This window comes from Cygnus olor, chromosome 20 (assembly GCF_009769625.2).
Source record: "Cygnus olor isolate bCygOlo1 chromosome 20, bCygOlo1.pri.v2, whole genome shotgun sequence".
Classification (NCBI taxonomy): domain Eukaryota; kingdom Metazoa; phylum Chordata; class Aves; order Anseriformes; family Anatidae; genus Cygnus; species Cygnus olor.
This window is the reverse complement of record NC_049188.1, coordinates 8,905,529-8,924,588: the sequence shown is the minus strand read 5'-3', so window position 1 is coordinate 8,924,588 and position 19,060 is coordinate 8,905,529. Positions and strand designations below refer to the sequence as shown.

Here is a 19,060-nt window from a genome sequence, read left to right as displayed (position 1 = left end):
GAAACATCAGAGAAGAAGTTTGCAACAAAAAGCAACAAAGGTCCAAAGTCAAAGGGTATAAAAGGCTGGTGCCAAGAGGACACCTTTTCCCCGGCTCATAGATTTGCAGACACACACAAATGAGCAACCCTATCCTACAGGCAGCTTTGCTGCTCAGCACATACTGCTCAACTGGTGGCAAACAAGCAGCTCAATAGAGCAAACATTAACTACAAAGCTTAATGATATTGGACTTTAACTGCACAATAAACTCCACACCATTTCAAAGGTTAAATAGTTGGTTTCTGTATGGCTTTTGTAATTTAAAAAATGATTTCAAGAACATCCCCTGCATCAATCGCCTATAATGGGAGGAAACAAAGAGCTATTTGCAGACTTTCTGCCTAATTTTGTTTTGACATATTAGTATATCAATGAGAGGAAAGCTGCTGAAGTCGCACGTACACCGAAGCGTAACTCACAGCTTGCATTTTGATGGTCAAACAGTGGACACAAACGAGAAGTTTCAATTTTCAGAGGCTACTACAAAGCACTAAGCATTGCATTTAACATTAATAGTTGTGCTGACAACCAAGTTACTAACAAAAGTTTACGTGCAAGAACTTGCCACTACATTGTTTCAGCAGTAAACTAAGCTAGGAGAGCCCTTAGGAATTGCAAAAGATGAGCATGTTATGTGGGGTAAGTGTAAGGCATTAGATGGAAATTACAATTAAAACTCTAGAATTTAAAAAGACAGCATGCTACAAACACGCCTGCTGATCGGAAAGAGCATCTGGGGTCCAAAAGATCAAGCTGAAGTGCATCTTGCCAAAGAAAGGCAAGGTTAAATAGGATGGCAGTTAAAAGATACCCTCATTTCAGAACATTATTCAAATTCATGCAGAAAAATAACAGTAAGTGTTCTGCGTCTTTTTGAAGCCTGTTTAGTCATCAGCCCCAGCCCAACCCCCTTTTTGGTAGGAATGGAAGGGGAGAAATACATCATCAGCTCAGACCTCCCAAATATTTGTCGTCTTCATTTAAATTATTGTTTCCCAACAACTGAAAAAATCCTCCTACTTAATAGAAATTGTGCAAAGTAAACCATTAAAAATCCTTTTATGGGAGGGAGAGGAAGAGACACTTTTGTCTTCTGATCTTTTTTAAACAGAATAACGGTAAATGTTCAACCTGATAGTCGTAATAAACCAAAACGAGTTGCTGATTCATTTTAAGAAGGTGTTAAGCCACGATTTCACTTCAGACGAGTGATATCCACAAAAGTGCTCTGGTAACCTGGAAGTTACAAATATTTTAATTTTGGTTACAAACTTTTTATTTTTGATTAGCCTTCTTAGCTGTCCAAACTGGCCAACTGCTCTGTGGCAGAAATTTATGTCAATACATTAAACAAATATATACATATATTATCCGCCTATAAGGAATTTTCCTCCCTCCCTCTTCACACCACATATGAAGTGGAATTTTCCTTACAAGAACCTACAAAGTTAGGAGAAAAACTGATGGAAACAATGGTCAGGAAATTTTCGTAACACATGCGAACAGCAAACTTTCCTCAGTGAACACCTCCTTGATACCATCACCATCCCAAATTAATGAAACAGTTTCAGAAGGCCGTTTGCTTTCGTTACCTTTCTTCTACTTCACATTCGTCCCACGTCCACCTGAAGCAGCAAAAAAAGCTCGCTGTCACTGACCGTGCCCTCCTGTCCCTCCGGTGCTCTTGGACAAGCACGCTGGGAGGCAGGGGATTGGAAGCACGGTCAGAACACAAAGGCCCTGCCGTTTTCAGGGAACTCTGGAGAAGCGGCCTCTCCATACCTCCCTGTTCTATTCAAGGCAGATATTCTAAAGGGTATTTGCTACCTACAGACCTTTAGTCAGATTTAAGAACCAAGGATTACTAAGAAGCAGAACTTTGCTTAATATGTTGTTGTTGTTTTGTTAGAATAGCAATTTTTAATTTTTTGATGTCTTTCTCAATGGAGAAATATACACTAGTAAAAATTACATTTTCAAGAACGCTTTTAAAGAATGTCTATTTTCCTCCTCCTTCCTTTTAACATCTAGCTGCCCATACCAGCAAAACATCAGTAAGCATCACCTGTTGAAAAGGCTGAATATGTTTTCTGTGCCATTAAAAATGTCTTCCTAATGCACAACAAACCTCTAAAAATAACCTACGCAAAGAAACAAGTCACAGTCAAGCCAGCACTTTGGACTACCGCCCCCCCCCATTACTTCAATTACACAGAGGAAAAATCCATTCCTTGTATTATGACTTAGAAGCAGCTTTAAGAAGCGTTACTTACTTTCATGGGCTTTCTTTCTGTCATCACTTGACAGCAAGCCAGTTGTAGAAATAGATTGATGCAAAACTGATTTATACAATCAAATCACACTTCCTATGGAAGCGTCAGATTACAAGGGAAGTATAATATGCAAAGTAGTGTGAAATTGTTGCTGTATACAACACTGTAATAATACAATAGTAAAATAGCAAATAAAGGTCTCCTTTAAAGGAAAAAAAAAAGATTTTTAACTCCAGATACTTCAGATTAAATAAAGTTGCTCAAACTAAGAATTATTCAGTTAACCTAATGAAAGACTGTTTTATAGTTTTAAGGGCTCACATCCCTTACAAAAGTGAGAAGCAACATTCTGTGTTTAGAAAGCGCTGACTGTAATTCCAAAATACCAACTTCAGAACCCAAGACAGACAACGTACAGTGCAGGGCTGTATCTCGTCCACATTCACTGAAAAGACTCTAGCTACCTCAACTAGTCGCAAAATTTCATCAACTGAAAGACAATCCAAAACAGGAGCTACTGTCCAAAACACCATCCTCAAAATATTCAGCACCGCTATAAGTTAGATTTTGTAGTGCCCGCCCTTTACCAGCATTGCATGCCATGTTTTTATGCTTTCTCTACCTAGCAGATTTTTTTTTCCAAGTACTAAAAACCTACAAGTATTACATTTTTATAAGCCTGTGCTGACTTATGGGGATAACAAGGTAGCAAGTTTCCTTCAGTACTTGCAAGCTCTAAGTTTCACTGGTGTGGAGCTCTTTTACTATGCCATAAGGAAAGAAAAGCTGAACAACTTTTTCACTGCGTGTTGCTCTAATAGCCTCCTCCACGCTGCCTTTGAGTAATACCATAAGCAGATACGTTGTTCCAGCTTATCCTCGGCAATCATGGGCTCATGGCTCATAATGAGCAGGTACGTTACGCATGTGACACCGTACCTCACACCAGCGTATGACACGAAATCCATTCCTATGACAAAGTATTTTTCACCTTACTCCACGTATATTTCTCATGCACATTTGGCAGTAGAAATGGAAAAAAAAAAAAAAGGAAAAAAGTTCACCATCACCTTCAAGCTGGTCCTCATACCAAGTCACGGAGGTCTTACAGAGTCCGAGTCAGTAATTTCTACATAATGCTCATCAGCAGTTTTGCTGAAGAGGACACATCTATCTCTGACATGGAGGACAGGAGAATGCCAAAGCACCAGTGCCCCACACAGCAAGGAACACCCTTAACGCTTTCTTATTACACATGCAGGAGCACTGGCATCCACCACAGGCAAGCCAAGCTCCCTGTACTGAGCGAGGCCAGCTGCAAAATTACATTTATACATTTATCCCTCACGGAAGTGTGAGGAAGACCATTCAGCAAACAAAAATCTGGTTACCTTGATGTATGACAGATACAAAGAAAACTCTTTAAAGTAAGTTAACGAGATTTAATAGACACCAGAAGGAAAAAGGCACCTTATAGCCCACCATTTAAGAGATGCAACTTGAAGGTCAAAGGCACACTGAAGCATTCCCCTATCCAGGCATTAATCAAAACGTAACCATTTCCTTGGGACTGTCTTGTACATAATTCATACCCAACTGCTCTCAAATTTGAAACTATCTACTATCAATTTAAAAACGTATAGGTAGTTAAAACAAAACAAAAAAAAGAGAACCCATCTAATAAAATAACTGTTGATCAGACCAGTGAGAGACCATTGCCTTCTGAAATTTGATGAGATGTCCTACTTTAAGGTCTGAGCTGCAGAAATTACTATAATCAAGCCTCCCTGTCACAACAAAAACATAACCTTTGAGATTGTTAGAGGATAAAATAACATGTCACTAACTTCTGCCTGCCTCTAGCTATGTTGAGGGAGAAATAGACTTATGCTTTTCTTTGGAGTTACATACAGTAAGTCTCTTCCTAGGGAAGGAAAAGAAAAAATGATTGAGTGAAGTCAATATTACTGATCAATTACCATCTCTGAACAAGTCTCCTTTTGACATGCCCCCAGGCAACAACAATCCCTGACCATCAACAAGACTGTTATCCAAGGCTGGATACGAGAATTCAGATATAGCCACCAGCACTCATTCAAACACATCTCTGGGGCAAAGACAGAACTTCTAGAATGCACAGGCTGACGAGAGAGAGAGAGGTTTTTTTCCCATCTGCTATGCATAGATGTACACCCGCAAAACTCTACTTTTTCCCTTTTAAAATGATTTTGGGAAGACACTTCTGCACTTGATAAAGAGATTCTTGAAGGGTGCCTTATTTCAGATCTCTGAGGATTGATGACTGGGATGCGTTCCAGACACTGAATTCCATTATTCATTGAAACTACAAATCACAAAAAAAAAATTAACAAAAACTGTCCAAATACTGACCTCTCCCTAACAGGAACAGTTTCATGCCAAATGAAGCCAGAATCAAAGTTGTTAACCCCAGCACATTTCTAACTACAGCTCTTCCAAGCCCCACTTCCCTACAAGGGGCATGCCAGGGGACATGAAGGCCATGCCAGCAGCAGGCTGCTCTTACCCCTCTGTGCCTCCCTCCCTCAGGTCTTCAGGGCAATTCCTCACCTACTGAGTAGGAAAGTTCTAAATGAGGCAGCACCTCAACCATCAGCAGCAAACAATTTCCAATCAATTTTGCAAGTAACAAGCCTCTGCCAGGAAGTAATTTATCTTTCCCGTTGAAAATGAAACAAGCAATCACGGGGAGAACAGGGCAATGTGAATTACTAGCAGAAATTGTCCACCAATGAAAAAAATCCATTAGGTCTATGACAAAGGTCAGATAACATTGTTTGGGTTCAGCCATAATTCTTTCTTATATGAGGTTCACATTAAGATTTTGTGTAACAGGGAAGAGAGAAAATGCAGGTGCAGGCACTCCTCAGCCATCTCCTCCACAACGCAGCCGATTAATATCTTTATCAAATTCCGGTCATATAAGAACCAAGCAGACTAACACGCTCTAAGAGATTATAGTGTCCCCTTTTAATTAAGGGGAGAAAAAACCTGCCTGCTAAAACCATGACGTCAGGTACATCTACACACAGAGGCAGGTAACAATCTCATGAGCAGTAAGCGTTTCTGTGGAAAAATACTTAACAGCAAGACACGTAGAGCAGCCTCTCTCTGGAAGTGCAGACATCCACAGGTGACCTCACAAAGAAAATACCCCAAACAATTGCAAAGACATGCTTGGGAGACTCTAATCCTCTACTAGCTCTCCCTTATACACGAGGAGAGGTTAAGAGTTGACACGCGCCTAGGATGATATGTGTTTAGCTACCTGTGCGAAAGTGTAAACCTCTAAAATACAAATACACACTGATCTGAAAGTTCAGCTACAAAACACTGCTATTCTCAAGAGGTACCTTCGTACTAAATCACTACTAGATAGATTCGAGAAAGAACGCAAGGAAAGTTGTTCAAACAAGACTTTGATGGCCAGCTAGAGCAGAAAGGCAGTCTCCAAATGGCTTAACTTGTATTTGATCTTAAACACACACACACAAATATGTAACGTACTCGTCTCATTTTAATCCCACCAGCCAACAGCACACAGAATTGACACAGATGCCTTCACACAAGCGTTGGTCTTTGCTTAGGCTAACTGCTATTTTGGGCCTGCCCTAAGTCACATCTCAGTTGTATAAAGGATGTTCCCTGCAGGTCAAGACTGAGGTTATTCATAGGGCAAAAATAAGGAAACCATAAATGCGACAGAATATCAAGCAACCTACAATGTAAGTAACATTTAAGATGCGAAGTTTTATTTCCAGGACAGACAGGAATACCAAAAGCATCCCAGTTTTGAAGTCAACTCTTCAAAGAAAATAAACATTATTTTACTACGTCAATTCTTTTCCAGATCATCCTATTTTATACAAAAATCCCACACCCTATTAAATTGTTTCAAGTCAGCTTCCTCAGTGGCACTTCAAATTTGTATTTGTTCTTCAGCTTATCCACAAACACAGACGGCGTTAACAATTTCTGGTTACCAGGTCACCAAACCTGGGTCTCATTTTACACTTCAGTAACCTGAATACTGTACATTATTTGAAAGGAAATTAGAGTAATGTGACTTTTTTTTTCCTAGAATCAGTGTAGCCTCACCAACAGACTCACACAGATCGTTTGAAAGCTTAATTTCATAACATTGCAAGTAAACATTTTCAAAATAAAGTGCCAAGTTTAAAACACAACAATATTGAGAAATACAAATACTGTCAGTCTTTCAAAAGTGGCAAGTCTAACTTTGAAAGCAAGGACAGGTTCACAGCACTGGAAAAGGGAGAGAGAAATCATACAAGTACAAAAACCAAGAAGCTAGTTTCAGACGCCTCCTTTTGAGGACTTCTCACCAACAACTTGATTTCCAATCTAAACAACTCCACATGGTTCAGGAGTTGCCCAGTTCTCTACTTTTTTTATTACACAGTAAAACGGGGTTTAGTATTTGAAAGTTCCAATTGCCCAACAAAGGAGCTCTGATCAAAATACATCTAAGGTGTCGTTTTTGAATCACAGGCACAGCTTTGGGCGCAAGAAGCCCAAAGAAGGAGCCGCCCAAATTCAAAGGCTTACTTGCTTGGTTGTGTTTATTTATTCCCAAAAGAAAAAAAGCAGAGAGCAAAAACTTGTTTCTTGATTATCTAGCAGTCCAAGACCACCTAAGCACAGACAGCAGTTGTTTGATCAGTGTACTGCTGTAATAATTCGGCTCTTCTGAGAGTTCTTCCCACTATCACCATAAAAAATCAAAGTTGTAGATTGTAGGAATACATTTATCTTATCTCTAGACAACAGTTTATCTTGTACAGATTTTTGTAACGGCTGGCAGGAGAACGTCCCGAGTAACTGCATCCTTTCACCGACTAAAAGAAGTTATTAATTTCTTCCTACCTGAGAGATCATGATGAATTAGGTCAGCAAAGTTGGGGTCATCACCCCACCAAAATATCCATAGCTCCCTGCGTCCAGGTCTCTGGTCTCGACGCCAAACACTGAGTACATCCGCCTTCAGACAGCGACTGAAGCTGCTCAAAATAGGGTCCTCTTCCGTGACCGGGAAGAGAATTGGGGCAGACGTTGGACCCTGCCATACGTATCGCTTCCATTTAATCCCAGTTAGATCAGCCTGCGGGAAAGAAGAGAACAACTGTCAGACACTGGGGTACATTCCCAACAGAAATACACAGCTATAACTAGAAGATGGCATAGGAGGAGGCAAACGCAATGAAGGAAGAAAGGATTAGTCCAACAAAACTTAACAGTAATCATACTTGTAAGTTTTCTGTACCTTAGAAGATAAACTGGAAATAATTGGGCACCTTGTTTTAAAATCTCTTTTAATAACTGCAGTAAAGCAAGAGCTGTTCATTTTCACTTCATCTTTAATATTACAGAGAGAAAAGTCAGATTTGATTTAAAACAAAAGTGAAAAATGAGTGACAATGTAATTATTTGCAGACTACAACTGCCCAATCTTTTAAGCACTTGCCTTAGCAAATAGCTTCTCATTTCATGCTCACTTATCCATACACAGCTTTTTACAACCCAAGATATGTAAGAATATATAGGGAATACAGCAAATCTAACTCAGGCGTACATCTTCCCAGTCGCCTACTGCTTTAGAAAATTTCACAAGTTTCTCCATTGTAAAACGCTCTATCCTGCACAGGAAGCTTCTCAAGTGCACTTATTTTACTCTGAGCTACCACGCTTTTCATTTCTCACACCACATTTTAAGAATTTAAATCCTGTTTCTCTCATTAAATTACACATCATTGGTTATGATCCACTAAATCCCCTTCTGGGCAAAGATTCATTTGACTTTATAAAGTGAAAGAGCTACCACTGTACCCAGTGGGAAAGAGACAATTCCTGGATTATCTACAAGCCAATACTGCACTGAGTTTTAATACGAAGTTTTTTCCACTTGAGCGCAGGCACCTTAAGGTGCTTTGGGGAGGCATTGTCCCTTGGGTCTGTCTGAGAAGGGAGACCGAGCACCGCTGGCATTTGCTAAGAAGTCACCGATTTTTTCCTCCTAATAAGCACACCTAAGATTACTGCAACATTTAAACCTAACATGGCAGCCTTCCTACCTTCAGGAGAAATGTAGAGGAAAGGCAGGGAGCCTGCAACAGTTGATACTCTAGAAAGACTTGAAGGTTTAAAAACGCACCAGTAACATGGAGCTGCAGGCCTGATGCAGTCTGCAGACATGTTCAGGCTGTCCAGATTCCCCTCCCTCCAAAAATACCAGTACAACAGCTTGGCACAGCTTTTTACTTGTGACGAGAATAACAAATACAAGGCGGTCACCTAATATTAGTTAATTTGCATTGAGAAAAAAAAAAATACTGATGAAGCACGGCCACCAGAAATTGCATCGCGGTGCGGTTAAATCAAATTTAGTTTGGGAGCTACCAAAAAAAAAAAAAAAAATCTTTAAAAATCATCCATCCGAAGGCTTTCGCACTTGAGTTAAGGCTACAAAATGGTGCACAACAAAACCCAAGCCACCAGTGCCTCCCGGAGCGTACCACCGCCAGCAGAGCTCCGGGCTGGAAGCAGGCAGCAAACGAGGGGGCCCTCGGAGGCGAGGGGCTGGCAGCGGCCCGGGGTGGGGGGGGTGGGGGGGAGCGGGGAGAAAGTTGGCCGAGAAAGCGAGAAGGAGCGGCGAGATCTCCTGCCCCAGCTGGGCGGCGGGGCCGGGAAGGTTAAAGAGAAAGCAGAAAAAAAAAAAAAAAGTTGCGGGCGAGGACGGGGAAGGCGAAGGCGAGCGGCGGGGAGCGCCGAGGCAGGAAGAAAGAGGAGGGAGGGGCGACGGGAGACAGACAGCGGCGGCGGGGGGGGACCGGAGGGGCATGGGAGAGTTGGCTGCTTCCAGGCAGGGCCTACTCCGAGGACTCATCCAGCAGAAGCTCTGCTAAAAATGGCTGCTTGGCTTTGCGCTGCCCCTGCCCCCCCTTCCCCCGGCCGCCTCCCGCTCCCACTCGCGGCCGTGGCGCGGCGGCGGGCACTCACCAGGCAGAAGAGGTTGGAATGGCAATCCTCCAGGCTGGCCCCGTTCGGCACGAAGCAGGAACTCATCCTCACAGCCACAACCCACACGCCATTATCCCACAGCCTCCGACAAGAAAGAAAGAGACAGACAGAGAGAGAGAGAGAGAGAGAGAGAGAGAGACAGACACTGCGAGGGAACGGGGGGAGGGGGGCGAGGCACACGCACAAATAATAATGCAATTAAATAAGGGATTTACATACGTACACACACACACACACGCACACGAAATAGGGGCTGGGTAAATAGCCCGGGAGGAGAGCTGTGTAAGAGAGAGTTTTTTTTTTAAAAAAAAAAAAATAACGATTTTTTTAAAAAGAGAGAGCGAGCGAGAGAAACTCGGAACGTTTTCTCTTCTTCTGGATATCAAATGGGGGGGGGGGGGGGGAAGGGGAGACCAGAAAGAGGGAGGTGGTAAGTAATCCAACGACAGGAGATTAAGATCAAAATCCTCCCTGTTCCTCTTGTCTTCTCATTCGCATAAGGAGGGGAGGGAGAGGAGGTAAGGTGAAGGGGTAATTGATCCAACAGGAGAATAAAAACGGGGTAATTAATCCAGGGGGCTGGGGTAAAAATCAGTTGACATCCCTCCTTCCTCTTATCTCAGATGCCGAGCAAGAGAAGTAGGAAAATAAATAATCCGATAGGGGCAATTAATCCAGAAACCTCCCTCCTCTTCCTCCTGTTTCTTTAGTGATCAGATGAGAAAGGGGCAAACAGCGGAATGACTGGGAAGGGTTGGTTGTGGGAGAGAGAAAAATCCAGGCTCGTCTCTTCGGAGTCCGAGGGCAACAGGGTGGGGGGGATCAGATTCTTCTCCCCCGCTCCAAAAAAATATTCCAATAAATTAAAATCTTAAATCATAAAAACAAACTTCGGGGGCCTGAAGCAAGGCAAGTCTGAAGAATTCGTAAAGGCTGGACAAGTAAAAAATGCCTGGGGTGTACCCCAAAAACCATCTGCGGGGGCAGGGGAGGAAAGGTATTCCTTGAGAGAAAAAGGCCGCAAAAGTCTCCTCAGCAGCCCAGCGGGGGGATTAAATTCCCCCGTGGAAACACCCCCCTCCCCGAAAAGAAAAGACTCTTCGTCGAGAGGGTAAAACCAAAATATCCTCCGGTGGGTAAAAATCCTTCCGTGGGGAAAGGAGGGAGGGGGGCGAGGGCTGGAAGGAGGAAATTGTGGGCGCCCCTCGCAGTCTCTTCGGGGACGGCTGGAGGAGGCTCCCGGAGGCCGATCCCCAGGCTGCTCGGGGGAGGAGGCAGGGGCAGATCGCGGGGTGTCTTCGGGGTGGCTGCGCCCCCCCAGCTGTCCTCCGGGGCCGGGGGGAGCCCCACAAAGTCCACGGGGCCGGGCGGGTCTCTTCAGGGGGGCCCGACCCCCGCCAAGTTACCGCCGAAGCCCCTCAAGTCCCCCCCCTCGGGCTGAGGGAAGAGGAGGGGGGGGGGGGGTGTGCTCGGCGGGGAGGGACGCCTTAAAAAGGGGCTGCCCCCTTAAAAAAATAATAATAATAAAGGCGAAAAAAAAAAAAAAGAAAAAAAAGGAAAAATATAAAAACGATAGTCTTCAAACGGAGCGGTGTCTTCTGCGGGGGGGGGGGGGGGGGGGGCGGGAGCGAGCACTGAGGGCCCCCGGCGGGGCAGGGCCGGGCCGGGTCCCCCGCTCTCCTCAGGCGTCGGGGGGGGGGGGGGGGGCGGTGGACGGCGGGCCCCCTCCTTGGCAGGGCGGGGGGGAGGCGGCGACCGGGCCCCGGGGGCTCGGCAGGCGGAAGGGCGGCGGGGGAAGGGGGGGGCAGCCCCACAAAGCCCGGCCCCGCCGCGGCTGCTGCTGGCGGAGTCGGTGCCGTGAAGCCCCCGCCGGCTGCTCTCGTCCTCCTCCTCCTCCTCCTCCTCCTCCTCGCTTCCCCCTCAGCGGTGCCTCTGTCGGCGGCTGCCCGGCCGCGGCATGGTGCTGGGCCAGCTCCCCCCCTCAGCGCGTCTCCCCCATGTCGCGGCGGGGCGGGGCGGGGGGCGCGGCGCGGCGCTGCTCCTGCCGGTTAATTCCGAGCCCCTTTCGCTTTAATGGCGGCCGCGGGGACGAGAGTCGGCGCCCCCCCCCCTCCGCCGCGCTCTCATTGGCAGCCGCGCCGTCACGTGGGCCCGCCCGGCCATGGCCGCCGTCGCTGCCGGGGGAAGGGAGGGGGCAGTGGCGCGGCGCGGCCGCCAGGCGCCTCCTCGGCGCTGCGGGGCCCGGCGCCTTCCCCGCTGGGAGGCCGCCATCTAGCGGCCGTGGCGCAGCGGGCTGGGCCGCGCGCTTGGGCGCAGAGGCGGCAGAGGGGGTCGAGGGTTCGAGTCCCGCCTCCTCCCCTCAGCCAGGCCTGAGGTGGCTGGGCCCGAGGCCCGGCCCAGAGCTGTGGGGGCGCCCGGTGTCCCCGCTCCGCACCCCCGGGGTCCTACAGGGGGTGTTCTGCTGGCATCCATCGCGTCTGGGCAGCCTGAGCCAAAGGCCGGGCATGGTCATGGGCTCTCACCTCCCGGACAACCTCGTCTTGGCTCCTCTGCCACAAATTTCTACCCCTTGGCAGAGTTTTCCTTGAGTCTGTGCTTAATACTATCCTTCCTCTTTGCGCTGCAAAATAAATTCTGTATGAAGGATCTTAGAGCCATTCTAAAACACAGGAAAGAATTTAGAAAGCTTGCAGTAATATTTCGTGTAAGCATTAATGCTTTCAATAACCCCACAGACATCATACCTTCTGGAGCAGAACTGTACTCCAGAAGTCAGGTTTTTCACGCAGCTACACTTTTTGCAGTTTATGAGGACAAAGTAGATGGTTCCCCTGTTACTATATGCACAGATTCGAGATTATTCAGAATTTAGATGCTACAGTGTCAGTGAAAGCTATTTTTAAGAAATGCTTGGAAAGTATATTGCACTTGCTAATCCTCTCGTATTACATATTAATTTTTCATGCAATGGTTTGCACGTAGAATGTAAAATTTTAAGTTACTACATGCAGATTTTTTTGACTGCAAACTTAGAGTGAAAATACAAACCAGTGCAAAGTGCTTAAAGTAAAGACTTAAATGTCTAAGCTAATATGACATTCACATTAAAATATATGTTCCTGCAACAGCAGCACATTGCATCACAACTATGCAACAAGATGATGTTTCAAAGGCCCTGCAAATTATTTCAGGACTCATGAACAAGATGAGTGGCAACCTTCTGCCTTGATAGAGTGGGAGGAAAGAAGGGCAGTCTATAAATAAATTTGTATGGTAAGTTAAAAAAAAAAAAGTGAGACTAGATATTTTCACAGGGAAAAACTTTGAAGATTTACTCACACTAAGACTATTTTTGTATGTCAGTGTAGGCAAGCAAGATTCTTCTTTTTATCTAAATAGAACCAGAGTATTTTTATCGCAGGAGATTCATTCCCTCACTGCTCATCGAACCACAGCAGCTGGGGCCAGAGCCGGGATGTGGGGGGAGGGCGAGTGGAACCAAGCCCCTTTCCAAGTGGAACAGATGGTTTTCTCTGTGGTGAGGACCACGGTGTGAGAGGGATTTGCTCTGTGGTGGCGCTCAGAACCCACTCCTCTGCACCACCGTGGGCACCGAGAGGCACACGAAGGCCCTCTGAAGTTTCGGTGTGACGCTTTGGTCATTAGAGCGATTATCTCACTGTGCAGAGAGAGTTGCTGGCAATGTTAAGTCACACCTCCCTAAGGAGAAATCCAACACTTTGAAGAAAATAAAAGAAAGCAACATTCGGCATTAGTACACAAGAACCAGTACGGTTTTCTCTCTAAGAGGAAAAGGCATCTTTTGGTAAAACTGGGGTTTGGCAGAGGGAACGGAAATCCAGTCAAATGACACTGTGGGCTAGATGCATAACAAATGTACTCTTGCATCTTCCCCTTGATTTCAGGATGACACCAAATTTTCATTAGCTGAGAATCCACTTCTTTTGCCTGAAACAGTACACTTCAGTGTCTGGAGGAGAAGATTAATCTAGTGTGTAACGCACGTTTTGGCACCGATTCACTTCACAGTTTTGAGGAACCCAGCTTCTAGGTCTCAGTTTACCTATTTGTAAAGTGCATTTTGAGATCCGGTTCATTAGTACTTACATATTAATCACAATAAATACCTATGCAGGACCCCAGCACAGTCAAGCACAGAACATAATTTCTCCAGTAAACATAAATACAGGATGATGAATGAGGAAAACACTGATGAAAGAGGAAACAAAACTAAATCAACTACAGATTTGTTTTAAGAGTCATTCCCTTCCTGTGTCATATCTGAGTTACAGAACCTTCAAGTCACCAGCTTTCCTAATTACATGCACGGCACTAAATAACATTAAGACACAGCAGATAACAGTCATATGCATTTATGGAAAATTTTGGACTTGAGACATAGCTTGCCCTTTGCCTACAGTACATGCTATTTGAGAAATAAAGCCTCCTTAAAAAAAGAGGGAGGAGGCAAATTAAAAAAAAAAGGAAAAAATGTTATTGAAAATACGCTTTCTATTTTTCAGATAGGTTCTTACATAGTTCTCATCTCTGCAACTTCCAGAAGTGCATTAAGCTGCATAATTAGCATCTGTCACATGTAGCTTTTTCCTTCCCTCTTCTTCTCCCTAGAGGCGAACTGCATGAAGAAAATTTAATATAAATTTTAGTATATATATTGTGCGGTATATTCATATAACGAATGATACAGTCAAGCGAGTTTGTGCTCATCCTTAGGTTAATCTTTCTGTAATATAAACTTTGCCATTAAAAAAAAAGCTACTGTTCCAATTTAAAAATTAACTAGCGTTTTGGAAAGAATGATAGTGGGGGCGGGGGTGAGATGATCAGTATTGCATCAGATTTAAACCAATGGAATTGTTGGGAACTGGGCAGTTAACACTGTAGTCACTCAACCTGGTATTAAATCCTTACACTCTCATACAGTCACACTGAAATATATATCCCAAAGTAGCAAGGGATGGATAGTTTTTCCCTTTAGTCATACGTATTCATTTTGACAAGAATGCTATTTTGAAAAACACCAAAACAAAAAGCAGGATTTTATATACCGTTTGCATTTCTAATCTCTTCTTGTTTGTATTGCTTTTTCATTCACGCTGAGACTCCCCTGTTGAATATGAAAAGTCAATGGTCTACAGCATCTCCTAGTGCATCTCTCTGTGGACAAACTTAAAAAGAAAATGCTACCTTTTAGAAGTAAAGACTAAAAAGAAAGAAATGCAGCTTAAGGACAATAGCAACATGAAAAACAATGACATTATTTAGCCTCTGATTTCCATTCAGACTCTCTCCTAGTTTTTCACAGTATTTATTTTCTACTTAATTAGTTCAAAGAAAATTGAGATTATAGGATTGAACATATTGCCAACAACCTGAGCTATGAAGTGCAGACTGAATGCTTAAACTTCAGCTACTGAGGTGGTAATTACTGTAATTGGTCCATGTGAAGCAAATACATCAAGTAGTATAGAGTTCAAACTCATGCCAGCCAGTCTCCAGTTGGCACAGGGAGTTCTATCAGGAGGATACAGCGGTCTCAGCAGGACTTATTATTGGCAACTGTTCAACAGTTCTCTTCTCCAAATGGTTTCAAGGGGACTTGGGTGGGAAGAAAGACAATTTTTAACAAATTAAACTACCTAAAAATGGCTGGATGCCCAGAGCCACCTAGTCTGCATTAGTCACTACTACCAAACAATTTTAAAAAGAAGATTAAAAATATCATTGCTGTAAAGAAATGTCTATCAGCCTTTAACAATATGATGAGATCCCTGCAAAGTTACCCAAACATGATGCTACAAGTACGTATATAACTGTGTCTAGAGAAAAAGGTACAGCAGAATCTTTACACAATGTGTGTTTCTCGGAAAACAACTAGCTCAAGTTACTGGAATCCAAGTATTCCTATAACGGCATGCCATATAGTTTCAAGAAATTAGAAGACCGGTTACTTTTTAATTAAAAATGACAATAGCGAAACTCCCGCAGGAGATAAGATTAGGGGGACTGTTTATTTCTCATTAGTCACATACTCACAAATCTTATAACATTTGTAAGTTGTCCATAATTGTAGTGTAAAACATAATTTAGATTTGCACTGAGAGTTTTCACAGGAGACTCCGCTCTGTGCTATATTGATGTTCGGCTGCTTTGTTCAGATATTGCAAAAATGCTTTTTTCAAATGATGAATATGTCATTTTTAGCAGAGGCCTCTAAGAGAAGATTTGAGTTTAACGCATGGCAATAAAAAAAGAGGAATATGAGAATTCTTACTCTCTTTAGTGTCAGCTTTGGTTAAGATGTATGAATGCACATGAATAGTCTTGTCAGAATCTCTGAGGCTACCGACATTCAAGATCTAACGTATTATTACTTCTGACCAGAACATTAGCCGCTGTGCAGTAAGGAGAATGGAAAGAGAAAAAGATAGGCCCACTCCCTAATCAGACAGAAATTTTTATGGATTTCTCTGCTTGGAAATCTCTGAACAGAACTTCCCTGCCGTGAAAATACTACACTTATTGTCTCCAGTCTGAGATGAATGAGTATACATACTCTTTAAATCTGCACCAGGAAAAAACAAAACAAATCATCACTGCATGTCTGATCTTGCATCTTTTACTCACAGAAAGGATTCTAGTTAATTCATTTAAACCAAATATTGTACGACCAAATACTACATCCTTGTAAGGGATGTCTGCTTATCAAAAGAAAGGTCCTAGCACTTCCAGCTTCTAAATGTATTATTTACCAAAAGACACTGAAAGTTTCTTTGACTTATTAATTTCTGATAAAAATAACTACTGAATTTAGTTAAATTAAATCATTTAACTCAAATGTTAGTATATATCAAATCTGGATACCACTACAATTAACAGGTTCATTTGCCAGAAGCAAAAATCTTACAATATGCTTATGGCTGAGCTAAGAGAAAATCTATTTCAGACTTTTTTGTTGTTGTTATTGATAATTTGTTGCCAAAGAAATTGAAATCATTCAAAAGCACTGAAATTAGTTTAATCAGTATGTTTGTCTTTTGAATTTGGAGATACATAATGACTACCTTTCATTCACAGTGCAACAAAAGAGAATATCCTGTACTTTGCAACTGAAACTACCTTTAGTCCATATTCACGAGTTATACCATGTCAGATAAAGAAACTGATTTGTTTGGTGCAAAAAATAAAAGCAGACCTTTACATATTTGAAATGCAACAGATGGTCTTCCAAGAAGAGCATAATGACTGGCAGACAGTACACTTCGTTAGAGTGGCTTGGAATGTCTTCAGCAATTACACAGAGAGTGCTTTGCGGGGGGAACCCCTGTCAGCTCTGTGATTCTTCTCCTGTAAATAACGGTGATTTCCCCGTTTAGATGCTAAAAAATTGTATCTGCTAAAACAAGACAAGCTAGCCAAAGAACTGGAAAAGGAAGCACCTTTGGCCCTCATAAAACTATTCAAAATGAGGCATGTAACTGCAGAACTATTCATCTATAGCCAAGTATTCCATGGAAATGTAATTTAGGAAAAAGAAGATTTAAAATAGGGTCCTTCAGACTTTTAGAGCTGGGAGGTATACAGATACAACAAGTAGAATTTCTAGGAAAAAAAAAAAAGAATTACTGAATGATAATCTCCTTCTTTAGAGAAATTAAATGACTCTACTGGTGATGTTCAAGAGTACTCCTCACCATGAAACACTGTGGCTACAGTTCTTCAGGAAAGTTCTTCTTACGTTCAGGAAAGTAAGCTTTTTGGGGGCTGTGAGCGTCTTTCCATTTTCATAGATAACCTAATTTACAAGCCACATAAGAATATAACAATATATAAGTATATAATAATATAATTAGAGTTATAATAAATAGTAATATAATGCTGATTTTTCATATTACATATGTGGGTCAGAAAATTTAACTTCTCTTCCTCTCCCTCCCCTCTAATCCTAGAATTAGTATTTTTTTGTTACAAAATCTTCTCCACCAAATTCACCCTGAGTAAAATTTTATGTGGCAACATAAACACAACCAAAATGTGTCCTTCAACAATGTAACTTAAATGTTGATGGAATCATAACTGCATTACTCCCTCTCCAATTAGCAGCAGCTTTCTTTATGTTTGCTTATGAAGCGTAAACTGTTCACTTGTCACTACAAAGACCTTCTGTAGAGGACTTAAAAAAACAGCCACAGCAATTAAAGTGACAACAACAGAGGTGGACTGGTCACATTATGACAGAAAATATCCAGCTGTTTCTTTCCAGCAAAAAGATACACCAACTATCTGGAATATTACAACAAAATTCTGTCACTCTGTGTGATGCCGATGGATATTCTGGCAAAAACAGAGATTTCCAAGACAGGAATATGCTAACACAGAATTAAATCAAACCTCACAGACCAGTTCTTTCTCCACCTAATCAGAATTATCACTCATCCTCCTTAAACCATGCAAATTTCCTTTTTTGCTATAACTGTAGATACTCTACGCTGTCAGAAATTCTCTGAAACCTAAGCAAAATTGGCTTGTTTTTTGTCACCCAAAATAAGTAAGGCAAAAAGTAAGCTGATAGTGTGTGGACAAGTAAATTAGATTTTTAAATTATTTACTTTAGTTGTGTTGAAAAACATTCTAAGAGTTAATTAAGACCACAAGTCTCATTACACCCAGGCTATTACTTATAAAACTCTAGCCTCTGTTACAATCACATCTGTCTATGCTGCTGGTTCCTGCCTGTTCTGCTTCACAACAACAACAACGTGTGGAGTTATTTGTAACACATGTAAAGGCTTTTTTTTTTTTAGATTATTTTAAACATATATTTAAATGATAAAAAAATGAAAAGTAAATGTTTCAGGTTAGCTTCTCATAATTAAGGTTATAGGGAAGTGATCACATCTGAAGTGATAAATAGGTTCGATTTCTAATACAGCAAGAAAGACAGTGAGAAAATAACTGACATACAGAACCTGTCATTCGGGGTGGGGGGAAACCTGTCTGTAGAATCCGCCTACAGTTCTCAGAGAAAAACTGATGAGAAAATTATCAGGAAGATTTTCATTGCTATTTCTTTTCTGGACATTTTTGCCTCTCATAACAGCACAGATATGGCAAATGATATGTATCTGAATTCATCCATGCATTATATTTTGCGCATCAAATTAAATTGATTACCCCTGACTTTTTAAGCAAATATAAGAATGCAGAAAACATGACAGCTGTTTATATATAGAATATATGTGCATTTCGCTCCTTCCTTTACATTTAGGAAGAGCAGCAGATAATGAGCTCAATCATTATATTGAGAATAAATTTCACTTGTGAGTTCAGAAGTATCTCAGGCTCCTTATCTGTTATGTGAACCAGAACTTACAGGTAGCTCATAACATTTGTCTTCTTACTTGTGTTTGTCTCCAGAGTAATAGCTGTAAGTGGGCAAAAGCTTTAATGTCTTCTTTATATCTTCAGCCATAATATGTTTCATAAACTGAGAGCTTGCAGAGTTAAAAAAAATTCCTGCAAAATATAGAGGAAAAGAAGAAGGAGAAAAAATGATCAAGAAAAAACTGCCTTTTCCCTTCCCTCAATTCCCAGAATTCATCTTCAGATTTCCCACCTATAAATTA

General features: G+C 42.3%; 1 protein-coding gene and 1 long non-coding RNA gene across 21 annotated transcripts in view; both read right to left on the bottom strand.

Annotated features, from left to right (window-relative positions):
* Positions 1 to 11,472, bottom strand: part of MED13 (mediator complex subunit 13) — a 55,685-nt gene extending 44,213 nt beyond the window's left edge. Inside the window, exons 1-2 of the mRNA XM_040532139.1 lie at positions 9,372 to 11,472; positions 7,242 to 7,476 (exon numbers count right to left, since the gene is read on the bottom strand). Coding sequence (XP_040388073.1) covers positions 7,242 to 7,476; positions 9,372 to 9,437 — 301 coding nt within the window. The 5' untranslated portion in view covers positions 9,438 to 11,472. The remainder of the gene's footprint in view (positions 1 to 7,241; positions 7,477 to 9,371) is intronic.
* Positions 11,473 to 12,697: 1,225 nt separating this feature from the next.
* The window catches only part of LOC121057743, a 29,292-nt gene continuing 22,929 nt past the window's right edge, over positions 12,698 to 19,060 (bottom strand). For 11 of the 20 annotated variants that reach the window (XR_005813934.1, XR_005813920.1, XR_005813931.1 and 8 more), the window contains 2 exons: positions 18,836 to 18,950; positions 13,771 to 14,049 (listed from right to left, as the gene is read on the bottom strand). This is a non-coding gene — a long non-coding RNA (uncharacterized LOC121057743). Of the gene's footprint in view, positions 13,131 to 13,770; positions 14,050 to 16,295; positions 17,037 to 17,128; positions 17,230 to 18,807; positions 18,951 to 19,060 lie in introns of those variants that run through there. The other 9 variants (XR_005813919.1, XR_005813933.1, XR_005813932.1 and 6 more) reach the window with 6 other exon arrangements.